At 47.8% G+C, this 24,738-nt stretch overlaps 1 protein-coding gene across 1 annotated transcript; it reads left to right on the top strand.

The window, feature by feature from the left end:
- Positions 1-2,812: 2,812 nt before the first annotated feature.
- COPB2 (coat protein complex I subunit beta 2) lies at positions 2,813-23,861 on the top strand. The gene is made up of 22 exons (XM_088466494.1): positions 2,813-2,926; positions 4,803-4,940; positions 5,034-5,120; positions 5,457-5,583; positions 6,492-6,640; positions 6,760-6,906; positions 7,941-8,040; positions 8,690-8,832; positions 9,284-9,483; positions 9,616-9,726; positions 9,879-9,967; positions 10,736-10,842; positions 11,007-11,150; positions 11,832-11,962; positions 19,442-19,649; positions 19,748-19,858; positions 20,460-20,674; positions 21,039-21,131; positions 21,775-21,955; positions 22,219-22,287; positions 23,110-23,220; positions 23,533-23,861. The coding sequence occupies exons 1-22, from the start codon at positions 2,924-2,926 to the stop codon at positions 23,623-23,625; spliced, it is 2,757 nt and encodes a 918-aa protein (XP_088322620.1). The 5' UTR covers positions 2,813-2,923; the 3' UTR covers positions 23,626-23,861.
- Positions 23,862-24,738: the final 877 nt, after the last annotated feature.

Raw genomic sequence — 24,738 nt, 5'->3', positions numbered from 1 at the left:
CGGGAGACAAGCAGATTTGGCTGCCGCCAGCGTGGCCACAATCTTATCCAGATCCGGACTGAAGAGAACTTCTCCGGTAAACGGCAACGCTTCCAGACCTTTCTTGGATCTGCGTCCGCCTTCCAGGATCGCAGCCACAAGGTGCGACGAGCAGCTACCGCTGCTGAAGAAATTCTAGACACCAGAGTACTAATGTCTAGAGCCGCCTCGTTGATGTAGGTGGCCGAATCACGGAGATTGCCAATCAACTCCGCCTGTTCGGCCGGACAGTCGGATTCAAAAGAAGCCTCTAATGAATCCGCCCAGCGCTCCATCGCTCTGGCAACCCAGCAAATGGCCATAGCCGGCCGTGCTGCCCCCCCTGCAAGGGAATAAGCGGACTTCAGGCAGATTTCTACCTTGCGGTCCGTAGCATCTTTAAGGGAGGACATGGATGGCATTGGCAATGTGGCACTACGGACAAGACGGGTCACGTGAGAATCCACCTGTGGAGGGGATTCACACTTAGCAAAATAATTATCCGCGAACGGATAAGCCACCGCCAGGCGTCTCTGCGGCTGGTATCTTTTGCCAGGTTGTTTCCACGCCTCCTCTAAATGGTCCACCAACTGACCCGAAAGAGGAAAGACTGTGGCATCGCCCTTCACATCTTTGAAAAAGGCATACTTAGATTTAGCCGCTGGGGGAACTTCGTCCTCAATCACCAAGGCTGTGCGGACCGCCCGAATAAGTCCAGGAATATATACTTTGGACTTAGCATCAGCGTCCTTAGTATGGAAAGGTTCCTGATCGTAAGGATCCAGAATCTCCCCATCATCAGACGTCCCTTCGTCATCCTCATAAGGAGCGGACAGAGACGCCACCGGCCTTTTATGAGGCCGCATCACAGACTCCCCTTGCAACACATCCGACAAGTGCTGTACAGAACTCGTCAGGGAGTTAACCCACGCTGGCTCCTGAGAACCCGGGAGCGGGGAAATAGGGAGACTGTGGGGTACCACCAATTGTCGTGGGAACCCCTGCATGGGTGACGACACCACAGACTGTTGGGACAAACCCATCGGAGTAAACGCGGGCTGCGGAGCTAACTGGCCCACTAAAACTGTTAACGCCTGAGCGAAACAAGCCCAGGGCGGCTCCTGTACCGGTGCTGTAACCGTAATAGGCCGCGCCATGGACAAACACTGCCGGCAAAGGCCCTCCGCGCTACCCTCCCCCTCCGCTAACGGTACTTTGCACGTGGTACACTGTAGCCGGAGGGGAAAATCACTTTCAGACATTATGGCACCACGTATGTGACCTCTCTCACAAATTAAGTATTAAATAGGCGAGAGACCACCCTGCAGCACCGCACCGCAAGGGCTTTAGCAGAAAGAACAGGGACAGTAATAAAGCTGACAGTTTAGAGAAGAAAAGTTACAGGCAGCGCTAGCACAGTCACATACAATGCAGAGAAATAACAATTCCTGCACTAACAGCGCTGATCACTCAACTACACAGACACAGGGCCTGGTAGGACACAGCGCTGCATACACAGACCTGAGCCACAGCGGAGGAGAGGTATGCGGGGGGACCCAGACCACGATGCTTCCTTCCAGACTTCCAGCAGCGTTCACCATGCGTTGCAGAGAAGATGGCCGCCGAGGAGCAGAGAGAAGCTGGCCTGGGGGAGGAGCGCTGACACAGGACCAGTCAGCACAGTGCAGAGAGGGCTGTGTGCAGCGGGGGAGGCGCCGGCTGTGAGACAGGGAAGGCGCGCTCCCCTGGCATGCATTTAACCCCTGGGACGCCGCAGCGCTACCGCTCTGCTGCGGTCCGCTGTCCCAGGGGGTAGTGGAAGCGCAGGTTGGTCGCCTGGCTCCACGCTGCAGCCAGTCCCCAGGGAGCCCCCTGCCTGGGGACTTAGGACCATGTGATCAGCGGGGACCCACCGCGGGACCCCGCTGCTTACCTCTGTCCCCCTTGAATCCGGCCATGGTCCGGAGCATCTGGGGTCACCGCTAGCTGTGACCCCAGACGCCCACCAGCATCCCCGGATCAGTACCGGCGTTCTGGTACCGGCGGGGTGTAGGGAAGACAGCATGGACGTCAGGACTGACTGTCCATGCTGTTCATCCAGATGTGCAGCCACAGCTGCATGAAGAAAAAGCTTCAGGGGCTCTTCTAGCCCCCACTCCAACAGGTGCACCCGACTCCGGCCGGGCACCAAACTAAACTGGGGTGCCTTGGCCCGGGGGCGGGGTATAGGAGGGGGACCTAGTGCATCCTGGGAGGCTGAAAGCTTAACTCTTTGGTGCCCTGCGACTGACGTCACACCTATACCCCCAAGGTATCCTGTGGATACCCTATGGACCCTGAAGTAGAAAATTTGGTATCCATCAACTGCTTACCTCTTACCTTGTGATGGCTATATGCCATGATGTTGTGACAGTGGTAGTGCCACCACTATACCACGGCCATTCCTAATAGCCCTGAAAATGAATACCTGTCTTATTAGAATGATTATTTTCGGTGCCCCCAATGATAGGCAGGCCCTAACTAACAATAATAGTACCATCAAACGATAAACCAAAGCCTTTATTGAAAATCAATATACACCATATCTTCCGTTGCAACAGATCAGTGAGCAGCATCACTCTGATGGAGTCATAGTCAATCTACGGAAGGGGATCTAGCTGCTTTCCTGTAATAACACCTCTATCTCTCACTATATGCCAGTCGCAACATGGCGTCGCTGCAGGGGCGATAGCGCCACGTCACGCCGCGTTCCTTCATTCGCCAGTCACAAGATGGCGACCCCACGTCACGGAGGCTAATCGGCTAGCGGAAGCGGAAAGGCTCCTCTCGCAAGATCTGCTGTCCGGACTCCCGGAAGCTCCACGTCAGTCAGTCAGAGGCAGCAACCACCGTAGGAACCGGAGAGATGGTGAGTGACACCGGGGAGCCGCAGCGGCGTCCCACGGGTTCGTCAGCCCAGAGGAGAGCCTGCATGGGAAACAGGGAGCAGGTCTCCCGCAGCTTTCTGTGTACAGTGCAGACCTGGAATAGACATAGGCAGGGCACTCTGGGACTTGCAGTTCCTTTACAGTGACTGGGTAAACACGTTTGACATTTATATTTACATACATATATACACATGTAATGATAACTTCCATCCAGCTATACAGGATCTGCTTTCTCTGAAATTAAAGTGTACAGTTACAGTGTGGTCACTGCTGTCATGCCCTCTTCTCCCCAACCATGCTGCCTGCATCTATAGGGCATGATGCATTATACTGCCTGCACCTATAGGGCATGAAGCATTATACTGCCTGCACCTATAAGGCATGATGCATTATACTGCCTGCACCCATAGGGCATGATGCATTATACTGCCTGCACCCATAGGGCATGATGCATTATACTGCCTGCACCCATAGGGCATGATGCATTATACTGCCTGCACCCATAGGGCATGATGCATTATACTGCCTGCACCCATAGGGCATGATGCATTATACTGCCTGCACCCATAGGGCATGATGCATTATACTGCCAGGTACAGGAAAGTAACGTTTTACCCTGCAGGAGAAACTGCCTATTGGCAAATATAAGGAACTAGTATTTGACTGGTCATTTGCGGGTCGCTAGGTAGTGTGGCCAGTGCTGCAGGGTAGTCCTCTCTGCCCTGGCTGCAAACTTGTCCTGTCCATTAGTCACAGCAGTGGGACACGCACCCTGGCTACCACTGCTCATGATGGAAACGGGACTGGCCATAGCGGATGTTTATGTAGACTAATAATATGCACTCGGCTTATGGTGTGTCACCCCAGCCTTAATGCCAGACTTTTGTAATACCTACCTGTGCCTGCGCTGCAGGGCTCTCATCTACAGGTCTGTCCATTCTCCGTTGTGGCAGTGAGAGCTGTTGGTGGGGAGGGGGTGCATGCATACCATTCTCCCTGTCTCTCTCAGGACATGCCATAGATGATTATTATGTAGATCAGTGTTTCTCAAACTCTATCCTCAGGACCCCTAGCAGTTAATGTTTTCCATACCAGGTAGCTGTGCACAGGTGTTTTCATTACCAGTTCTGGCCATACCCTGTGATTTCAGTTACCATCAGACATACGGACCAATTATCTGACTTTGCCATACACTGATCATTGGTGGTTGGTTGCGGCCATGCACTACAATTTTCGTGGTGATCAGCCGATATTTGCATACTGTATGGCTACTTTTACTGACACATTTGAAAGATCCACAGGTGGTCTGGGAAGTATGACCTGTTAGGACTGGAGGCCTGAGATTGAGAAGCACTGATAGAGATGGAATTAGAGGCTTGTGCACATGCTGTAAATTTAGTAGGGTCATTAGTAGGTTTGGCAGGCAGTGTGATTGGAAGATGACCACAGGGGCCTGAGTGTGAGAGAGGGATTGTAAGATGACCACACAGGTAACAGTGGAGCTGGTTGTGATCCAGGTGCTCAGGCCACACAGCCTGATCTGACCACCCTGATGAGTTGCCAAATTGAATGATAATTACGTATTATCTTAGGCAGACGTCAAATTGTATTTTTAGCTCAAGTAATCGCATGATTTATGGATCAGGCTGTGAGAGTTGTACAGGACAATATAAAGCCTATGAATCCAGATTGTTTTGCAGAAAATGTGGTATATAGGAGATGTACAGTGAGTGCCCTGTTATTGTTATCAGGGCTAGTTTACATCATCTGCGGCAGAGAACATAGTGTGAACTGGTAAAGCCGCAGTGACATTTAGTAATTGTGTAGTTTTAAAATTGTATCCCTTGATCTTTTCAGCCTCTACGACTTGACATAAAGAGGAAGCTGACCGCTCGGTCTGACCGAGTGAAAAGTGTTGATTTACACCCTACGGAGCCATGGATGTTGGCAAGTCTTTACAATGGCAGCGTATGTGTATGGAATCACGATACCCAGGTAATGCAATATAACCTTATGCTGGAACAATACACTATGGTATTGCACTTTAGATATGCCTCACATCTTTTTTTTTTTTTTTTTATTATTTAGACATTGGTGAAAACTTTTGAAGTGTGTGATCTACCTGTCAGAGCGGCAAAGTTTGTCGCAAGGAAAAACTGGGTCGTCTCGGGAGCAGTAAGTGCAAACCTATATATTTTTATATAGTTATTCTGCACTACAGCACTAACTCGTTAGAAAAGATTAGCAACCACTCCTCCACCGATCTATTTCAGATGACAACTCCACAATTACTAACAATGAGAAGGGGGGAACACTGATAGTGCAACACACAAAAACATTCGACCTTTATAAAGTGGTGCCAATTAAATAAAGTGAATAAGTAAACTAGGTATTGATTGTATTCAGGTAAATTAAAATGGTGACAAAGATTCATGTAACTCAATAAATACATGTGATGTAGCTCTGTAAGATAAATGTTGTGTATGAAGCTGTCCTGTTCTCTTCTCATAGGATGATATGCAGATTAGAGTGTTTAACTACAATACCTTGGAGAGGGTTCACATGTTCGAGGCTCACTCTGATTACATCCGCTGCATTGCTGTGCATCCCACTCAACCTTACATCCTGACCAGCAGTGGTAAGACTTCAAAGACCTTGCTAAGAATGTTATGGCAAAATGTATACAGAGCCATGTTATGAGAAATACAAGGACATAAGTCAGTCAGGAGTTTATTCAAGTATAAAAATATAATTGCTTAATTTTTTTAGCCCCCGCTCTGGGAGATCCCAGAGAAGGGTCCAACTTGCAAGTGGGGGTTTCGATGTGACCTGCGGTACCATGAACCTGGACAAGCACCCGCGATCTCCACTATGCTGTTCAGTGCTGTTATTCACATCATTACGCAGCCTGGGGACAGAATCTGGGGGGTGGGGATCTTGGAGAACTCTGTGTTTATTCATGAACCTCCTGGACATATGTGTATAAGCAGATAGCTGTAGGCCAGGGTATAGAAGTTCAAAGGGGACGACTTACATTTCTCAGTTAATTCATGTAATAACTGAATAGTAGTTTTGACACATCAAATATTTGTGTGATTTTTATTTCCAAATTATTATTATTATTCTTATTTATTTTTTGGGATATGAGAGAAAAGCTGTCGCGTAGATGTTTTGTATGATGTGAATTGGTCTTTGAGGGTCTAGTGTATGATGGCGGATTCTGGGGTGTCACCATGTCTTAGAGATGATGATGATGTTTCTCTTCTCAGCAGTGTAATCCCCAGCTGAGATTAATTTGATGCAGAAAGAGATTAATGTAGTGCATGGATGAGGTGTGTCCTATAATGTACACTGTAGTGCAAGATATTGTTACCTTTGATGACTGGTGTTGACGGAGTAAGATGAGTCTAGCTTTCCCATTTGAACATACTCACAACACTTATGTATTCCATTCATGTTGTCTAATTGGTCTGTGATATTGTCACAAGATGTTTGTACAATGAAAGGTTGGTAAAAGTTAATTACAATACATATTATTTCTGACAGATGACATGCTGATTAAGCTTTGGGACTGGGATAAGAAATGGTCCTGTTCCCAGGTGTTTGAGGGCCACACACATTATGTCATGCAGATCGTCATTAATCCAAAGGACAACAACCAGTTTGCAAGTGCCTCACTTGACCGTACCATAAAGGTAAGCAAGCCATGTGCCTGTTACTGCTTTGTATTTTATTGTCATACATATTTTTCGTGTTGATGACATATTGTTCAACTGAAATCACTCTCTCTCAACCACAACTTTGTTGTATGTAGGTTTGGCAGCTCGGCTCATCCTCCCCCAACTTTACACTAGAGGGGCATGAGAAAGGGGTTAACTGCATTGATTATTACAGCGGAGGTGACAAACCCTACCTTATCTCTGGAGCTGATGACAGACTTGTGAAGATTTGGGACTACCAGGTTGGTGAGCTTACGATTAAATGGCATAGAAATCTTATGTCTAGTTCAATGGTTCCCAACTTTTTTTTTTTAATTACGGCACCCTAGAATATCAGCATTTTTTTCATGGCACCCCAATAGTTTTTTATTGAGAAATTCTGAAAAAAAAATATTGAATTAAGTAAATTGTGCTTACCCGTCCGCTGGTCTAGTTGATTTTGTTTATTTATTTATTTAGGCAGATGAAGTCTGAGATGATGCAAAATAGGAAACTTTTTGCTTCACACTGATCTATGTAGAATAAACAGAACCCACAGCACTGTTACCGTGTCAGTCACTAGCTCGTGCAGTTGATGACATAGGAATAGGGGGAGATAGTGAGCAGGGAAAAAAAAGACAAATTGGAGAGTACACATTGGGAAAACCTGAATTTGCAAACCATATATTAAAATATTTCTTCATTTCAAAGGGATTGTCCAGTTTTGTATAATCTGCCCCTGTAGCAAATTTAATGCAGTCCCCTATTTTACAGGAAGACGGCTATTGTCTGCACTTGTCAACACCACTACAAATCTGTATCTAGCAATGTGAGAGGATGATGAATTTGTTCATGATAAAAACATTAACGCTTGCAGCCCAGCATCATTTCAGCAAGTTCCTACATGATCTGCTTCTAGTTTTGCAGACCCTCTTTCTGGTTGTGACGCGTGTGCAGCTCCATAGAGTACAATAACTGCATGGCAAATGCTGGGAGCCTGATACAAATCACTTCACTGTTGTCCCATTACAACCACTGTTCTTTTGACATAAATAGTGACAGAACAAGGCATGTCATGTAATATAAACTGTGTAAGACCTAAGCGCCTTTTATCAAGTACACGGTACACGTATAGCTCATGACAGAACACATCCTAGATCTCCACCATAATTTCATCATATCTATGGAAAAAAGGGAATAAATTTGGATCTAGGGAGACACTTATTTAAAGACACCGACAATATACATCTAACTTTACTGATTTCTACTGTGGTTTTTTTTTTTCTCATCCATACAGAACAAAACTTGTGTTCAGACTCTGGAAGGCCACGCTCAGAATGTTTCCTGTGTCAGCTTCCACCCTGAGCTCCCCATTATCATCACCGGCTCAGAAGATGGTACGTGTGTTACTTATGCTGGCCATACACGCTACAATTATCGGGACGATCCGCCCGATATCGGCGGGTCGCCGCGATAATTGTAGCGTGGGGGGAGCGACCGAGGGTTAAATATTGCTTGGTCGGGCATGCTGGATTGTCCAGCATGCCCGTCCGATGCGATATTACCCGGTAAACTGTCAGCCGCATCGGGCAGTGTATGCCCAGCGCAGCCGACAGACAGACATTTCCTGTGTTCCTTCCTACGGATGGAACAGGGAAATGTCTCCTCCCCCGGGGGCGGAGCGCGGATGTCGGGCTATACACTGTGAGATTTCTCTCACAGTGTATGCCGCGGACATCTGCGGCTGGCAGCCGGCCAGATAAAATGTCTGTTGGTCTGACAGACATTTTATCTGGCAGTGTATGCCCAGCATTAGAAGGCAATATTGTCCATCACAAGCATAAATACAGATCAGTGGTCAGACATATGTTTTCTAATGTGATAGAGAGATATATCTATTACACACACACACACACACACTCTTTTAGTTATAATTGTTATGTCTTGAGAGTGCTTCTGGCCAACTGCAGCAAACATCTTCTACTAAATAATACTTTTTTTTTCAGGTGATTTCCCATAATTTATACGGTTGTTTTTTTCGGTTAGGCACGGTGCGAATCTGGCATTCTAGTACTTACCGTCTGGAGAGTACCCTGAACTATGGCATGGAACGGGTCTGGTGTGTGTCTGGTCTCCGAGGCTCCAACAATGTTGCCCTAGGGTATGATGAAGGCAGCATCATTGTTAAGGTGAGAACTAAAACTGTTCGTTACTTTTTGTTTTTGCAATAACCATCTACCAATCTAATTGGGTTCCTGAGCAAGTCCACTATTTACTTAGTGAGCCCCATTCTCTTCCAGCAATGAGCTTGTGTCAGATAATGCCCTATAACTCTTTTACAAAGTTTTTTCATTTCCATGGATCACAATAACCTTCTTCAATTGCGGATGTAGTCAGACAGAGCAGTCGCAGAACCGGTCCTACGTTATTTGTCTGTTTGTTCTTAAATTGTTACACGCATACTATATGTATCATATGTATATATATTACACGCTGGAGAAAGCTATTTGGCAAATGAATGCAGTTTATTGTCAATAGTAAAAAAAACAAATATAGGTGATTTTTAGATCTTATTTTAAACTTTCCCAGTCCTGGAAACTGTGCAGTGGGAGTGACTGTAAACCGCCTCTTTATCTTTAGTTGGGTCGTGAGGAGCCAGCAATGTCCATGGATGCAAACGGGAAGATCATCTGGGCCAAGCACTCTGAGGTGCAGCAGGCCAACCTTAAAGCCATGGGAGAAACCGAGATTAAAGACGGAGAGAGGCTCCCACTGGCCGTGAAGGACATGGGCAGCTGTGAAATTTATCCCCAGACCATCCAACACAACCCTAATGGGAGGTGAGGGTGTGACTGTAAGAGACAGTGTGTGTGACCAGTGTGATGGTATATTCTGTGAGAGGAGAGAGATGTTTCTCACCTTCTACTGCTGCATGGCACAGATCTGAGCCGCCTGTCACATTCCTGTTCTAGGTTTGTAGTGGTGTGTGGAGACGGAGAATACATCATCTACACGGCCATGGCCCTGAGGAACAAGAGCTTTGGCTCTGCCCAGGAGTTTGTGTGGGCTCACGATTCCTCCGAGTAAGTTATATCTGTATCGGGTCCTCCTCTACTTTCCTCTTTCCCCTCAGCATCACTCCAGTTTTTTTTCTCTACTGTCCTGTTCAAATTAAAAAGAATCCCAATAAGATGCTACTTCATCATGTGGTAACGTTTTCCTTTGTCACTTCTAGATACGCAATCCGCGAAAGCAACAGTGTAGTGAAGATTTTCAAAAATTTCAAGGAGAAGAAGAGTTTCAAACCAGACTTCGGTGCAGAAGGTGGGTTCCTGGAAATGATCATACATGTTGTGCTTGTAAAAGGCTTTTATTGCTCTGTTATCAATTTCAATAGTTTGTTGCCCACCTCATTTATTAATCTGTTTAAGTCTGTATGCATTGGCTGAGAGAGAGAGAGAGAGCATAGGATTCATGGTTGACTATTGAATTGTAAGAAAATTAGATTTTACAGCCCAAATCTGGATTCTATCTATGGTTGGGTACAGTATGATTTACCGCCGGCCCCATGGCCAGCAGTTCAAATCCCGCCAGCGGCATCACTGAAAATCCCAATCGTCCCCAGGTAAGTATTCTCTAACCTATTCTACCCCCTAACCCTCCTTTAGGGGTGCCTAAACCAAACCCCCCCCTTCCCCGCTGCCTAAACCTAAATCCTGCCCGGGAACCCTAAACCTAATGCAGAAACCGTCGTCACCCCCTCCTGAGAGGTGTGCAATTTCTCCTGGGCTGAAATCTGCAATGCTCGTTTCTGGGGATTGCTGGACTTTTATTTAATGTAACTATGTTGGGCTCCCAGTCAAGGGAACCCTGTCTGACTATTATACAGTATTGTGGTTCACTAAGGTGTTGAGGGGTCATGTGATGATAGAGTACTGGAGGGAAGAGTTGAACGGGCTCAATATACAGATCTTTATATAAATAGACTTACATGAGACTCCTGCATTGTTAGAATGATGCTTTAGTGTTGCCATTTTAAGCTTATGGTGATTTGATGATCTTTTGGATTCTTTTCTTTTTTTATTATCTAAGCTATCTATGGGGGTTTTCTACTTGGTGTCCGATCTGTTAACGGTTTGGCCTTCTATGACTGGGAGAACACGGAGCTTATCCGGAGGATAGAAATTCAGCCTAAACACGTGAGTTGACATAATGTCGAATGTAATATTGCAACCTCTGTAAATGGAGGCATAGTACAGCAGCAGTGTAATACATGACCGGACTTGTATAGAGAGCTCATTAAGAGGAAGCGAATGTATAGTGTTCTTTGTTCTATGCTGTGACTGTTATTATTGTATGGCAGATTTTCTGGTCTGACTCGGGAGAGCTGGTCTGCATCGCTACGGAGGAATCTTTCTTCATCCTCAAATACCTGTCTGAGAAAGTCGCTACTGCCCAAGAAACACACGAAGGGGTCTCTGAAGATGGTATAGAGGATGCTTTTGAGGTAAGTAGATCTTAATATTGTGTTACTTGTCACATTTGACTATCAATATGTATTTGAAGGTCCTTATAAATACAGTATGTTGCAGTGTTATCATCCTTTTAATAGGAAAGGTCTAAGTCATATAAAGTACCTGGCATTGCTGAGACATCCCATCAGATATTAACAATTGAACTTGGCGTGTGAATCGCTCTTGGAAACCAATACATTTTTTTATGTAAACATTTATTAACCTTTTTCTTTTTGTCAGTCCAAGGAGTAAATTACTAAAGGTCGCTTTTGGGTTTTGGTCGTTTTGAATTTAGTAAATGGTCTGTTTGGAAAACCGACCAGAAACCCAACTTGGAACACTTTTAGAATTTATTTATTTTGTTTAACATAGAGAAGAATATGATCCGGAGATTTACTAATGATAGTTTTGCTGTCGGTTGTAAAACAATGGGAAAGCTGCCTAAAGAATAGACCTGTCTGAGGCAGGCTAGTTTGGGAGAAGCGCTGTGTAGATCAGTATGTTCTGTGCAGGCTTTGTTGGGTTAAAAGTAATTGGGAATATAGGGTGAAAAAAACTGTATGGGGTCCGCCTATTGGAAAATAGGGGGAACTGTCTAATCTAAAACAGGGTAAACCAGGTGAGAGATGACCATAAGTTGTACTTAGTTTGTGTGACACTTTCTTTCCTCCCAGGTGCTTGGAGAAATTCAGGAGATAGTGAAAACTGGTCTATGGGTTGGAGATTGTTTCATCTACACCAGCACAGTAAACAGACTGAACTATTATGTAGGGGGAGAGATTGTTACCATTGCACACTTGGACAGGTGAGTGATGTTTGTGCATTTATGATCACCACTCAGTTTATCATTGAACTGAGCCTCTGCTGTTTTTATTCTGTATAAAACTGCTACAGGGGAGGGGGTGGATCTGAATCTACTAACTTGTCAGATGTTCATTGTCGGAGTTGTAGTTCAACAGGTTTTTTTTTTTTTTAAGTTTAAACTGCATGCGTATAATTAGGTCATAAATGTTAAGGTCCAAATCACTGTTCACAAACCGACTGGTGATTCAGCACAGGATGGAATTGCAAAGTCGCACACAAGCAGCTTTGCAGTTCCGTTCTTGCAAAAATGCAAATGCAGCAGGAGTTGTCTGACACCCCCTGCTGCATCGCGATTTTGGACGGTGCTGGGTAGGTGAGTAAGCCTCAGTTTACGCAGGCTGGCCACATGCGAGGCCACGAATCTGTATCCGTGGATGCAGATCCTGGCCTTGCCACTCCCGGAAAACGCCCCTGTTGCTGGGAAGGCAGGCCGTCCCCGCACTGCCACGTAAACGCCTCTGCCTTTTAATAAGGCAGAGTCAGACGGGGGGCCTGTGTACGCACAGATTTCCGATAATCGGGAATCTGCGTTCAGCATGAATAAGGCCCCCGGTCTGGTGCTGTGAACTATAATCCAAGGAGTTAACTCCCATTGAGACCCTGTGTCAAGGAATTTTCGCCTGACTCATGGCTAATTGACTCTGTCCATAATGTTCTCTTTGTGGTTCCAAAGCTAAAGCAGACCACACACATTGTCATTTAATTGGCTCATTTCACAGATATAGTCTAGACTAGCCCTAAACCACGGCAATGGTTTAAAACCATTAAATCTGATCTGTTTGTTAATCCTGGCCAAAACTGGTGTTGGCTCGCGCTAGCACAATATTTATCTTCATGGGATCTTCAAAAAGTGAGCCTGAACTGAAATAGGGATTTCATCATTCAACAATACTACGACCGAACAACCCAGAACCGAGCGTGGCATCACTGCCATTATCGGGCATCACTCTTGAAATGTATGGACGGTTTTAATTGTTTCACAACATTATCTATGGAAGCTCGTCGCCATTGCTAACTCCGTTGCGCACAAGCAAAGTTTGTGTTAATGAAGAGATCAGTGGAATGTTCCATTTCTACTTCAGGGTCCATAGGGTATCCATAGGATACCTTGGGGTATAGGTGTGACGTCAGTCATTGGGCACCATAGAGTTAAGCTTTCAGCCTCCCAGGATGCACTAGGGTCCCCCTCCTATACCCCGCCCCCGAGCCAAGGCACCTCAGTTTCGTTTGGTGCCCGGCCGGAGTCGGGTGCACCTGCTGGAGTGGGGGCTAGAAGAGCCCCTGAAGCTTTTCTTCATGCAGCTGTGGCTGCACATCTGGATGTACAGCATGGACAGTCAGTCCTGACGTCCATGCTGTCTTCCCTACACCCCCGCCGGTACCAGAACACCGGTACCGATCCGGGGATGCTGGTGAGCATCTGGGGTCACAGCTAGCGGTGACCCCAGATGTTCCGGACCATGGCCGGATTCAAGGGGGACAGCAAGGTAAGCAGCGGGGTCCCGCGGTGGGTCCCCGCTGTTACATGGTCCAGAGTCCCCAGGCATGGGGCTCCCTGGGGACTGGCTGCAGCGTGGAGCCAGGTAAGAACCTGCGCTTCCACTACCCCCCTGGGACAGCGGACCGCAGCAGAGCGGTAGCGCCGCGGCGTCCCGGGGGTTAAATGCGCCTCCCCCGCTGCACACAGCCCTCTCTGCACACTGCCGACTGGTCCTGTAGCAGCGCTCCTCCCCCAGGCCAGCCTCCTCTCTGCTCCTCGGCGGCCATCTTTCCTGAACGCATGGTGAACGCTGCTGGAAGCACTGGACGGAAGCATCGTGGTCTGGGTCCCCCCCGCATACCTCTCCTCCGCTGTGGCAGGTCTGTATATGCAGCGCTGTGTCCTACCAGGCCCTGTGTCTGCGTAGTTGAGTGATCAGCGCTGTTAGTGCAGGAATTGATTTTTCTTTGCATTGTATGTGACTGTGCTAGCGCTGCTGCCTGTAACTTTTCTTCTGACTGTCAGCTTTATTACTGTCCCTGTCCTTTCTGCTAAGCCCTTGCGGTGCGGTGCTGCAGGGTGGTCTCTCGTCTATTTAATATATAATTGGTGAGAGGGGTCACATACATGGTGCCGTCATGTCTGAAAGTGATTTTCCTCTCCGGCTACAGTGTACTACGTGTAAAGTACCGTTAGCGGAGGGGGAGGGTAGCGTGGAGGGCCTCTGCCGGCAATGTTTGTCAATGACGCGGCCTATTACGGTTACAGCACCGGTACAGGAGCCGCCCTGGGCTTGTTTCGCTCAGGCGCTTACGACCTTAGTGGCCCAGTTAGCTCCGCAGCCCGCGTTTACTCCGATGTGTTTGTCCCAGCAGTCAGTGGTGTCGTCACCCATGCAGGGTTTCCCACGACAATTGGTGGTACCCCACGGTCTCCCTATTTCCCCGCTCCCGGTTTCTCAGGAGCCGGCGTGGGTTAACTCCCTGACGAGTTCTGTACAGCACTTGTCGGATGTGTTGCAAGGGGAGTCTGTGATGCGGCCACATAAACGGCCGGTGGCATCTGTCGGCTCCTTATGAGGATGACGAAGGGACGTCTGATGATGGGGAGATTCTGGATCCTTACGATCAGGAACCTCTCCATACTAAGGACGCTGACCCTAAGTCCAAAGTATATATTCCTGGACTTATTCGGGCAGTCCGCACAGCCTTGGTGATTGAGGACGAAGTTCCCCCAGCGGCTAAATCCAAATATGCCTTTTTTAAAGATGTGAAGGGCGATGCCACAGTCTTTCCTCTTTCGGTTCAGTTAGTGGACCGTTTAGAGGAGGCGTGGAAACAGCCTGGCAAACGTTACCAGCCGCAAAGGCGCCTGGCGGTGGCTTATCCGTTCGCGGATAATTATTTTGTAAAGTGGGAATCCCCTCCACAGGTGGATTCTCACGTGACCCGTCTTGTCCGTAGTGCCACATTGCCGATGCCATCCATGTCCTCCCTTAAGGATGCTACGGACCGCAAGGTGGAGATCTGCCTGAAGTCCGCTTATTCCCTTGCGGGGGGGGCAGCACGGCCGGCTATGGCCATTTGCTGGGTTGCCAGAGCGATGGAGCGCTCGGCGGATTCATTAGAGGCGTCTTTTGATTCTGACTGTCCGGCCGATCAGGCGGAGTTGATTGGTAATCTCCGTGATGCGGCCACTTATATCAACGAGGCGGCCTTAGACATTAGTACCCTGGTGTCTCGAATTTCTTCAGCAGCGGTGGCTGCTCGTCGCACCTTGTGGTTGCGATCCTGTAAGGCGGACGCTGATTCCAAAAAGGGTTTGGAGGCGTTGCCATTTACCGGAGAAGTTCTCTTCGGTCCGGATCTGGACAAGATTGTGGCCACGCTGGCGGCAGCCAAATCGGCATGTCGGCCGCTGCTCTTTCTGGTTCTGGACCATCGTCCTTTCGGTCTTATAGGGCCCAGGGCAGGCCCAAACCACAGTCTTTTCCTCGACAGGCTGGTCCTAAGAAATCGGCCAAGCCCCGGAAGCAGGCATGGAGTACCAGACGTCCGGCCCCTAAGCCAGATGACAAGCCTGCGGCCTGACGGTCCGGGCCCCCCTTTGGGGGATCCCAAAGTGGGAGGCCGCCTGCTGCAGTTCGCCCGGTGTTGGTCAGTTACCACGACAGACACTTGGGTTCTCGAGGTGGTCTCCCACGGGTATACCCTCTCTTTCCGGCACAGACCCCCGGCTCGATTCTTCACCACGGGTCTTCCATCAGACCGGAACAAGGCCACGGTGCTGCGGAAGGTCTTGCACACTATTCTCCAGGCTGGAGTTATAGTGCCTGTTCCATTCACCCAGAGGGGCCAGGGTTTCTATTCAAATCTTTTTTTGGTGCAGAAACCCAATGGGTCGTATCGTCCGATTCTAAACCTCAAAGCTCTCAAGTCTTTGCGGGTGCCGAAGTTTCGGATGGAGACCCTACGGTCCATCATTCTGGCGCTGGAACCTGGGGACTACATGGTGTCATTGGACATACAGGACGCTTACCTGCATGTCCCTATTCTTTCGCGCCATCAACAGTTCCTCAGGTTTGCAATCCGCAGCGACCACTTCCAGTTTCGGGCGTTACCTTTTGGCCTGGCGACAGCACCACGTGTGTTCACCAAGGTCATGGCGGCTTCTCTGCGGCTGCAAGGAGTCCGTATGTTGCCGTACTTGGACGACCTTTTATTAGTGGCAGGATCTCCCGAGCTCCTTCTACGCTACTTGGACCTGACCATTGCGCTACTGCAACGGCACGGCTGGTTAATCAACTTGCAGAAGTCCACTCTAATCCCGTCTCGGTGGATTCTGCACCTCGGAGCCTTATTGGACTCAGGACAGCAAAGGGAAAAGATCTCTGCTTTACAGTCGAGGGTGCGCAGTTGTCTGCACAGCCGCCGTGTATCTCTACACTCGGCGATGAGGTTACTGGGCTCCATGGTGTCGGTGTTCGACATGGTGGAATACGCCCAGTTTCACTCCAGACCTCTGCAGCACCTGATCCTGTCCAAGTGGAACGGGCTGCCTCAGTCTCTGAAGTCCCAGACGATTGTGCTCACCCCGGAGGTTCGCCTGTCCCTTGCCTGGTGGTTACAGACGACCCATCTCAGCAAGGGACGTCCGTTCTGGGTTCCAAATTTGGTCCTGTTGACAACGGACGCCAGTCTTCGGGGCTGGGGAGCAGTTTCCGGTCCACACTTGTTCCAGGGCAGGTGGACGCCGACAGAAGCGGAGCTTCCAATCAATATCTTGGAACTCCGTGCGGTCTTCAATGCTCTCCGGCAGGCACATTGGGTTCTCCAGGGTCGTCCGGTACAGGTCCAGTCGGACAATGCTACCACCGTGGCCTACATAAACAGGCAAGGAGGAACCCGAAGTCGGGCGGCTCTCGTGGAGGTCTCTCGGATCCTGGTATGGGCGGAGCGCAATCTTCCGGCCATATCAGCGGTCTTCATCCCGAGAGTGCTAAATTGGGAGGCAGACTTTCTAAGTCGCCAGGACGTTCATCCGGGGGAATGGTCCCTGCACCCGGACGTTTTTCAACTGCTGGTGGACAGATAGGGTCTTCCAGGAATCTACCTTATGGCGTCCCGGCACAACAGCAAGTTGCCGGTGTATGGGTCTCGCACAAGAGACGAAGGGGCGTCTCTGGTGGATGCTCTGTCCGTCCGGTGGACGTTCCGGTTCGCATACCTGTTTCCTCCGATTTCCCTTCTTCCACGGGTAATCCGGAAATTCAAACAGGAAGGAGGGATGCTCCTGTTGATAGCTCCCGCGTGGCCCAGACGGCACTGGTTCTCAGACCTTCAAGGTCTGTCCGTGGACAGTCCTCTGCGGTTGCCGCTACGACCGGACTTTCTGTCACAGGGTCCCTGTCTTCACCCGGACCTGACTCTGCTGTCTTTGACGGCGTGGCTGTTGAGACAGCCATGCTGAGGTCCAGGGGGTTTTCCAGCTCTGTGGTGCGTACCATGTTACGAGCTCGGAAGCCGTCTTCCGCGAGGATATACCATCGCGTGTGGCATACGTTCTTCCAGTGGTGTCGACCGAGAGGTTATGCACCGCGGGAATTTCGTCTGTCTCGGATACTCGCCTTCCTACAAGCGGGACTAGATCATGGGCTTCGCCTTGCTTCTTTGAAGGTACAGGTTTCGGCCCTGTCTGTCTGGTTTCACCGTAGGATTGCTACAATCCCGGATGTGCGCACCTTTATACAAGGTGTTCTCCGCATTCAGCCGCCCTTTGTTCCACCTGTGGCGCCTTGGGATTTGGCTGTGGTCCTGAGGGCTCTCCAGGGACCGCCGTTTGAACCACTGGGCTCAGTGGATTTTAAATGGCTAACGGCTAAGACTGTTTTCCTTCTGGCCATAGCTTCGGCCAGATGTGTTTCTGATTTAGGGGCTCTCTCTTGTAGACCCCCTTTCTTGATTTTTCATGGGAACAGGGCAGTGCTCCGCACTCGCCCTGAATTTCTTCCCAAAGTTGTTTCCCAGTTTCATGTTAACAAGGAAATAGTTGTTCCGGCCTTTAACTCACCTGGTCTTTCAGTGGGTGAGGCCACTTTGGATGTTGTGCGGGCCTTAAGGACTTATGTTGACCGCACTTCTTCTTTTAGGAAGTCGGATGCCTTGTTTGTCCTCTATGGCTTCCGTAAAAAGGGTTGGCCTGCTTCAAAGCAAACTTTGGCAGCCTGGATCCGTATGGCTATTTCTGAAGCTTATCTTCATGAAGGCCCGCCGGTTCCTCCTTCTGTGAATGCTCATTCCACTAGGTCTGTGGGTCCTTCGTGGGCAGCTCGACGTGGTGCCTCTGTAGTCCAGATCTGCAAGGCTGCTACGTGGTCCTCTGTCCATACCTTCGTGAGGTATTACAGGTTTGACACCTTCGCCTCTCAGGATGCTTCCTTCGGGCGGCGGATTCTCCTTTCAGCACAGGAGCGTCCCCACCCTTTAAAGGATACTGCTTTGTGACATCCCCAAGGTATCCTGTGGATACCCTATGGACCCTGAAGTAGAAAATATGAGAGATGGTAAGAACTTACCTTTGTTATCTCTATTTCTATGAAGTCCATAGGGTCCACAGGACACCCGCCCTGTCGCACCTGTGCTGCAGATGGGCTTTGCTCTGGTCACCGGTTTTTCCGTCTCCCTCTGGTGAGAGTGTGATTCTTGTGTGTATCCAGATCTTCTTTCTCTCTTTTCCTTCTCCTCCTCCGGCCTATGGCTTGGTAACTAACTGAGGTGCCTTGGCTCGGGGGCGGGGTATAGGAGGGTGACCCTAGTGCATCCTGGGAGACTGAAAGCTTAACTCTATGGTGCCCGATGACTGACGTCACACCTATACCCCAAGGTATCCTGTGGAATCCTATGGACTTCGTAGAAATAGAGATAACAAAGGTAAGTTCTTACCATATCTCATATTTTTTCATCTCCTATACTTTACCCTATGCAGCTATTGTCACTATGGATCTGATTCAGAGGTTGATATAATGGTGATTGTTTTCGGTGTTGAGCGATTATTTTTGTACTGCGCATGCGCCAAGTTTCATTACCATCGGCAGTCAGGACTTGGACGTAGAGGGATTGACAGTGAGGGAGCATTTGTGGGTGGTAACTGGGGGGTGACTGCGAATTCGTACGTAGTGGGGTTTAGGCTCCGGTGACTCCGGACATTCTGTGTGACCATAGGGTTGCTGGAAACATTGATGCTGTGACCGATGGTGCGTCTGTGTACACAAGCAGCGAACTTTAGACGCCACTATTGGGCATCTCGGTACAAATCCGAGTGGCTGCGACATATGGATATTTTCGGACAAATGCTACGTACGGAATCGTAGCCTCGACCGGGATAGCAGTCCGCCTCTGAAACAGGACCTGTATGAGTGCTCTGTCTTCATTCTCTCCTCAGGACCATGTATTTGCTGGGTTATATCCCTAAAGATAATCGCCTGTATCTGGGAGACAAAGAGCTGAATATTGTCAGTTATTCTTTGCTGGTGTCAGTTCTGGAGTATCAGACAGCTGTTATGAGAAGAGATTTCAGTATGGCAGACAAAGTCCTTCCCACCATACCCAAAGAACAGCGAACCCGTGTGGCCCACTTTCTGGAGAAACAGGTGAGAACATGTTCTGTTAGTGTCCTAGTGGGCAGACAGTTTTGAAGTATTCATTTGGTGTCCATATCTCAGTTACTCACGTGCTGTTCTCTCTGCAGGGCTTCAAACAACAAGCTCTGGCTGTGTCTACAGATCCTGAGCATCGCTTTGAGCTGGCGCTACAGTTGGGTGAGCTGAAGATTGCATACCAGCTGGCAGTAGAGGCAGAGGTAATGAGGTTTCACTGCTTTCATACAATGTCTAATGCTGGGTACACACTTTTTAATATATCATTTGTCGATCGAACTAACTATATATCGTGAGTGCATCGGCGGGTGTGTATACCTGATGTGTCAGTGAAAGAGGTAGTTCACAGACCTATCGTGTAGACCCTGCAGCACAGCCGATTCCAATATATCTGTAAAATATATCTGTGCATGTGTGTACGGGCGATCCGTTGACCACCCATACACTGGCCGCAGGAACCGCCAATACTGACATCTCAACTGGCCGGGCAAATTTGAATTCCCGCCCAGTTGTGATGCCAGCCCAAACATATTGTGTGGCCAATTGGCTGCTCTAACAGTGGATCGGTCTGCTGACCGATCCGTCCTTTATAGTGTATACCCAGCCTGACTATGCAGTCTGTGCCAATTTCATTCTTGCCTTTCGCTGCTGAATGTCCACATTCCCATCACATCCATAGTGCCGTAGTACCATAGTAAGAGTTCTGGCCTCTGAATAGGGAAGGGAATAGCGGTTTACCTGCACTATTCCTGTGTTCTGTAAAATAAATAATGGAGGTGGTCTTTCTTTTACACAACCCTGTAGTCTGAACAGAAATGGAAGCAGCTGGCTGAGTTAGCGATCGGCAAATGCCAGTTTGGGCTTGCTCAAGAATGTCTGCACAATGCCCAGGACTATGGAGGTCTCCTGCTGTTAGCCACGTCTTCAGGAAATGCCACCATGGTGAACAAGCTGGCCGAAGGGGCTGAGAGAGATGGGAAGAACAATGTGGCTTTTCTGAGCTACTTTTTACTGGGGAAGTAAGTGCAAACAGGGCTTACGAAGACTTCTCATGGTGGCCATCTGTACAGTATTTTATTTTAATCTACATAACATCACTGCACATGCTAGTACAGTATCCCGTTCTATTTAACAAGCTCTGGCCCGTATTCAGTTCCCAGGGATGGCTGGTGGTGATGTACAGAGGCGCTCATGCCGAGAATTACAATATAGTAACATTGCATATTTTTCCGTGCACATCTGTGGGGCACAAGGAAAAACCTGCAGTGCTGATAACCAGAAGATGGCAGACAAACTGTGGGTACTCTGCCACCTCATAGTCATCACCACGAATTGACATTCCCCCTTTATGTGTATATTCTCAGTAATTTGTTCTGTTCCCAGACTCGACACGTGCCTGGAACTTCTGATATCCACTGGTCGTCTGCCTGAAGCTGCATTCTTGGCACGAACCTACCTGCCAAGCCAGGTGTCCCGGTAACTGTGATACATTTTTTATTTTTTGTGGGAATTCATTTTATGTAGCGAAACCTGTATTTTAAACCAATATTATCCCCTCAGTGAGAGATGCGATGGTGTCATTTTTCATTCTATAAAGTGAAATAGTGATGATGTAGTAAGGTCCAGCAAACAGTGTGTGCCCTGAGATTGTGGTGAGTGTGTGTGTGTGTTAGGTTTAGGGCCCCCAGGGGGGACTTAGGGTTAGGCACCCCCCCCCCAGGGGGGTTAGGCTAGGGGGAGGGAGAGTTAGGGTTAGGCACCCCCCCGGGGGACTTAGGTTTAGGCGGCGGGGAAGTCCCCCTTAGGTTTAGGCACTTAGAGGGGGGACTAGGGATAGGCACCCTAAAGGAGGGGAGGATTAGAGGGTAAAATTAGGTTAGTTTATACTTACCTGGTGACAATCGGGATTTCCTCCTCTGTCGGGCTGCCAGGATCTGAACCATCCAGCCGGCGGTGAGTCATACCGTTTCCGTGTGCGCATTAGCGAGAGGACACACTTGGCTAATTGATGGATAGGATTTGGTGTAATATGAGAGAGAGACAGTGCTGGTATATACAGTGCTGTGTGGCAGGGTTCTTATGGCCATCCTTGAGATATGACTCTATCGTCTGCTATTAGGGTGGTAAAGCTGTGGAAGGAGAGCCTGTCTAAAATCAATCAAAAGGCTGCAGACTCATTGGCTGATCCCACAGAGTATGAGAATCTGTTCCCTGGCTTAAAGGAAGCCTTTTTGGGAGAGCAATTTTTAAGTCAGACCAGCAACGTGCTCCGCCCGGCAAGCGAATTTCGCCACGTGACTGTGAGTATTATACGTGTCATTTGTAGCTGGTTACACAGCTGACTTTCCTGTTAGCCTCACATACATTACCTTTGCATAGCTCATGGCTAAATCTTTTAACTATGAAAATACAAATATAACCTGTGAAATAGAGGCTTGATCAACAATTCTAATTTTCTTCTCACAGTACTCAAACATGCCCCTTTTCCCTGTTGAAATTGTTGGCTGCACACTGATTATGGTGGCCTTGCATTATAATGATAACGTATTCTGTGTCCTCCTAGCCAAATGAAGAGCGAAACGTCCTGGATGAATCAAAAGTATTTGTGCCATCTAATGAATCAGCGGCAGTGGTGAGTTCTGTGACTCGGCTTGTAAGCCTAAATGCCCTTCTTTTAGTCTGTGATGGGAACGTGTAAATAACTTATTTAATCTGCTGACCTGGTTCCTTTAGTATAAACGATGGCCTGCGATCATCTATCTATAATAGTGTTAGTTGGTGAGGGTTGTTACCCTTCTGAATAATCCAAGCAACTGTTTCATGTATTTTTCATACAACTTCCATAGTAAAGGATCAGGGCTGAACCCGTTTAAATGTCTGCATCTTAAAGAGGAGCTGGTCCTGACCATAAATAATTCAAACCCATCACCTATGTCTACCAGGATATAATTGGAGGTGTATAAAGAGGTCAGATGGAGAACTTGCCCGTAGCAACCAATCAGATTCTATTGTTCATTTTATAGATACTACGTCAATGAAAGCAAGAAGCTGATTGGCTGTCCTCTTTTTAGAAGATTTGACGCATCTCCCCCATAGTTACAGTAAAAATGTTGCCTCTAGTCCACAATTTATGCTTGCTTTATTATATAATATATTCATTACAGAGTAATTTTAACATCTGTAAAGTTTCTCAACTTTTTTTTTTTTTTGTACCCTTCAAATGTTTATCAAGTACTTCCTAATATCTGTAAGTGTTTCCTAAGTGCCCTCCAATGCGTAACTGCAATCTAAGTTACTGGTAATTTATACATTTTTAACAAATACCCACGAGGGGTTTTACATTTGTGTTCTGTATGAATACACTTAAACAGTAAAGTGCAAAGTCATAGTAGGTATGCTGGGTGGTACGGTATAATTCTTCATGGCGCATGATTCCTTTATATATTTGCTGTAGGAAGAGGAACCAGAGAGGGAATTAACACCACCCCCAGCAGCGCCCGCACCATCAGTGCCCGCCTCTGTCTCAGCCCCAGTGATACCACCTTCCAAAAGCCCAGAAGATAAGGTGAGTGATGGGTAGTTGGCATTTATTATTCTCTAATTGATGCTCTTAGTACTGGTTTTGGCTTCTGTGCAATGGTAGGTAACCCTCTAGGGATATATTTACTAAAGTTCAGGTTTTTACTCCTGCAGAGTACTTTCATGTTAATATTAAGCAATATATTCCTCCACTGTTAGTAATAATGTTACATTTTGTTATTTAGTGGTCATTTAAGTTGTATTTATGATTTTTACAGCTGTCAGGATGAATGCTCATGTCGTCATATGTTAATCTAATCTTCTCTCTCTCTCTGCCAAAATTATCTTTTGTTCCTAGACTTTCCTAGACCTAGAGGAGGATTTGGACAACATGGAATTGGATGATATTGACACAACAGACATAAACCTGGATGACGAACTCTCTGACTAACGTGTCATAGTCAGAACTGTATTTAAGTGACCAAACCAGCTTGTTTCCTTCACCTCTCGGCCATACTGCAGCTGGCACCCATCGCCCCACAGATCAGATATCCAGGCACCGGCTGCATTAGTGGGGAGCAGGGCCTCTCTTGTACATTTCCTCGTCAGCTGCTCCTCTTTTTCTGTTTTGTCTGAATTTTAACAATTAATAATTGTGCATTAACTAAATAAAGGTTATTGCTAACATCTATTCTATACATTATTGGCCTGTTTCCCCTATTACCCCAACCATATACAGTATATGTTTTATATGCCCTACAGTAGTTTTATTTGCCAGTTCTATTGGCAGATATGCCTTTACCCCATTCACTAAATATTCACAGAATAACCAATAGCATCCTCTTATTATTTAGTGGGTAAAGATGCCGTGTATCGGATTATGGATTCAGTGTCTACAAAGTCACTTTGCACAGCTGTAGGCTAGGGCATGGGCAACATCATGGTGGGTATAGCTGTAGGATTCACACATGGATAACATCGGGTGGGTATAGCTGTAGGGTGCACATGTGCCAGTTGAACAAGAGCTCATTCTTCAGATAATCTCCATAGAGACCATCTGCCACAGTGGGCTGTATGTTGTAATTACTAATACTATAGCAGTGATCTTCCAGTGAACATTTCTCCTTCCTCCACTAGGGGGCACAGGGATGACACTGCGGTATAGCCTGGAGAGGAGTGTCTGGGCACCAAATAGTTAATTGAAAATACCAACAAGCCACTGAACCCCAGTTTAAGTTTGGTGCCGGCAGGAGCTGGGCACCTCTTTTCAGGGAACACTGTTAAAATGAATAAACCGCGGGGGAACCATCTATTTGTAATTTTCTTTTACTTATGAGTGGGCAGTGTAAGCCATCCTATAGGATGCCCCCACTGCCACTCCACTACCAGAGTGCCGGGGCTGTAGCAGTGACGAACGGGCCAGTGTCTTCGGCCATGGACTCCTGACACTGCCGCGGCGCTGAGAAGGGGACAAGTTAAGACTGCTCCCAGCTGACAGGGAGCCGGGGGTCGCGGCTGTATACAGCCGGTGTAGAAGACCACTGGCGGTACTAGCTAGTGGGTT

This window comes from Taudactylus pleione, unplaced genomic scaffold, assembly GCF_031769625.1.
Source record: "Taudactylus pleione unplaced genomic scaffold, aTauple2 ptg000066l, whole genome shotgun sequence".
NCBI classification, from domain to species: domain Eukaryota; kingdom Metazoa; phylum Chordata; class Amphibia; order Anura; family Myobatrachidae; genus Taudactylus; species Taudactylus pleione.
This window is presented reverse-complemented; position numbering and strand designations above follow the sequence as displayed.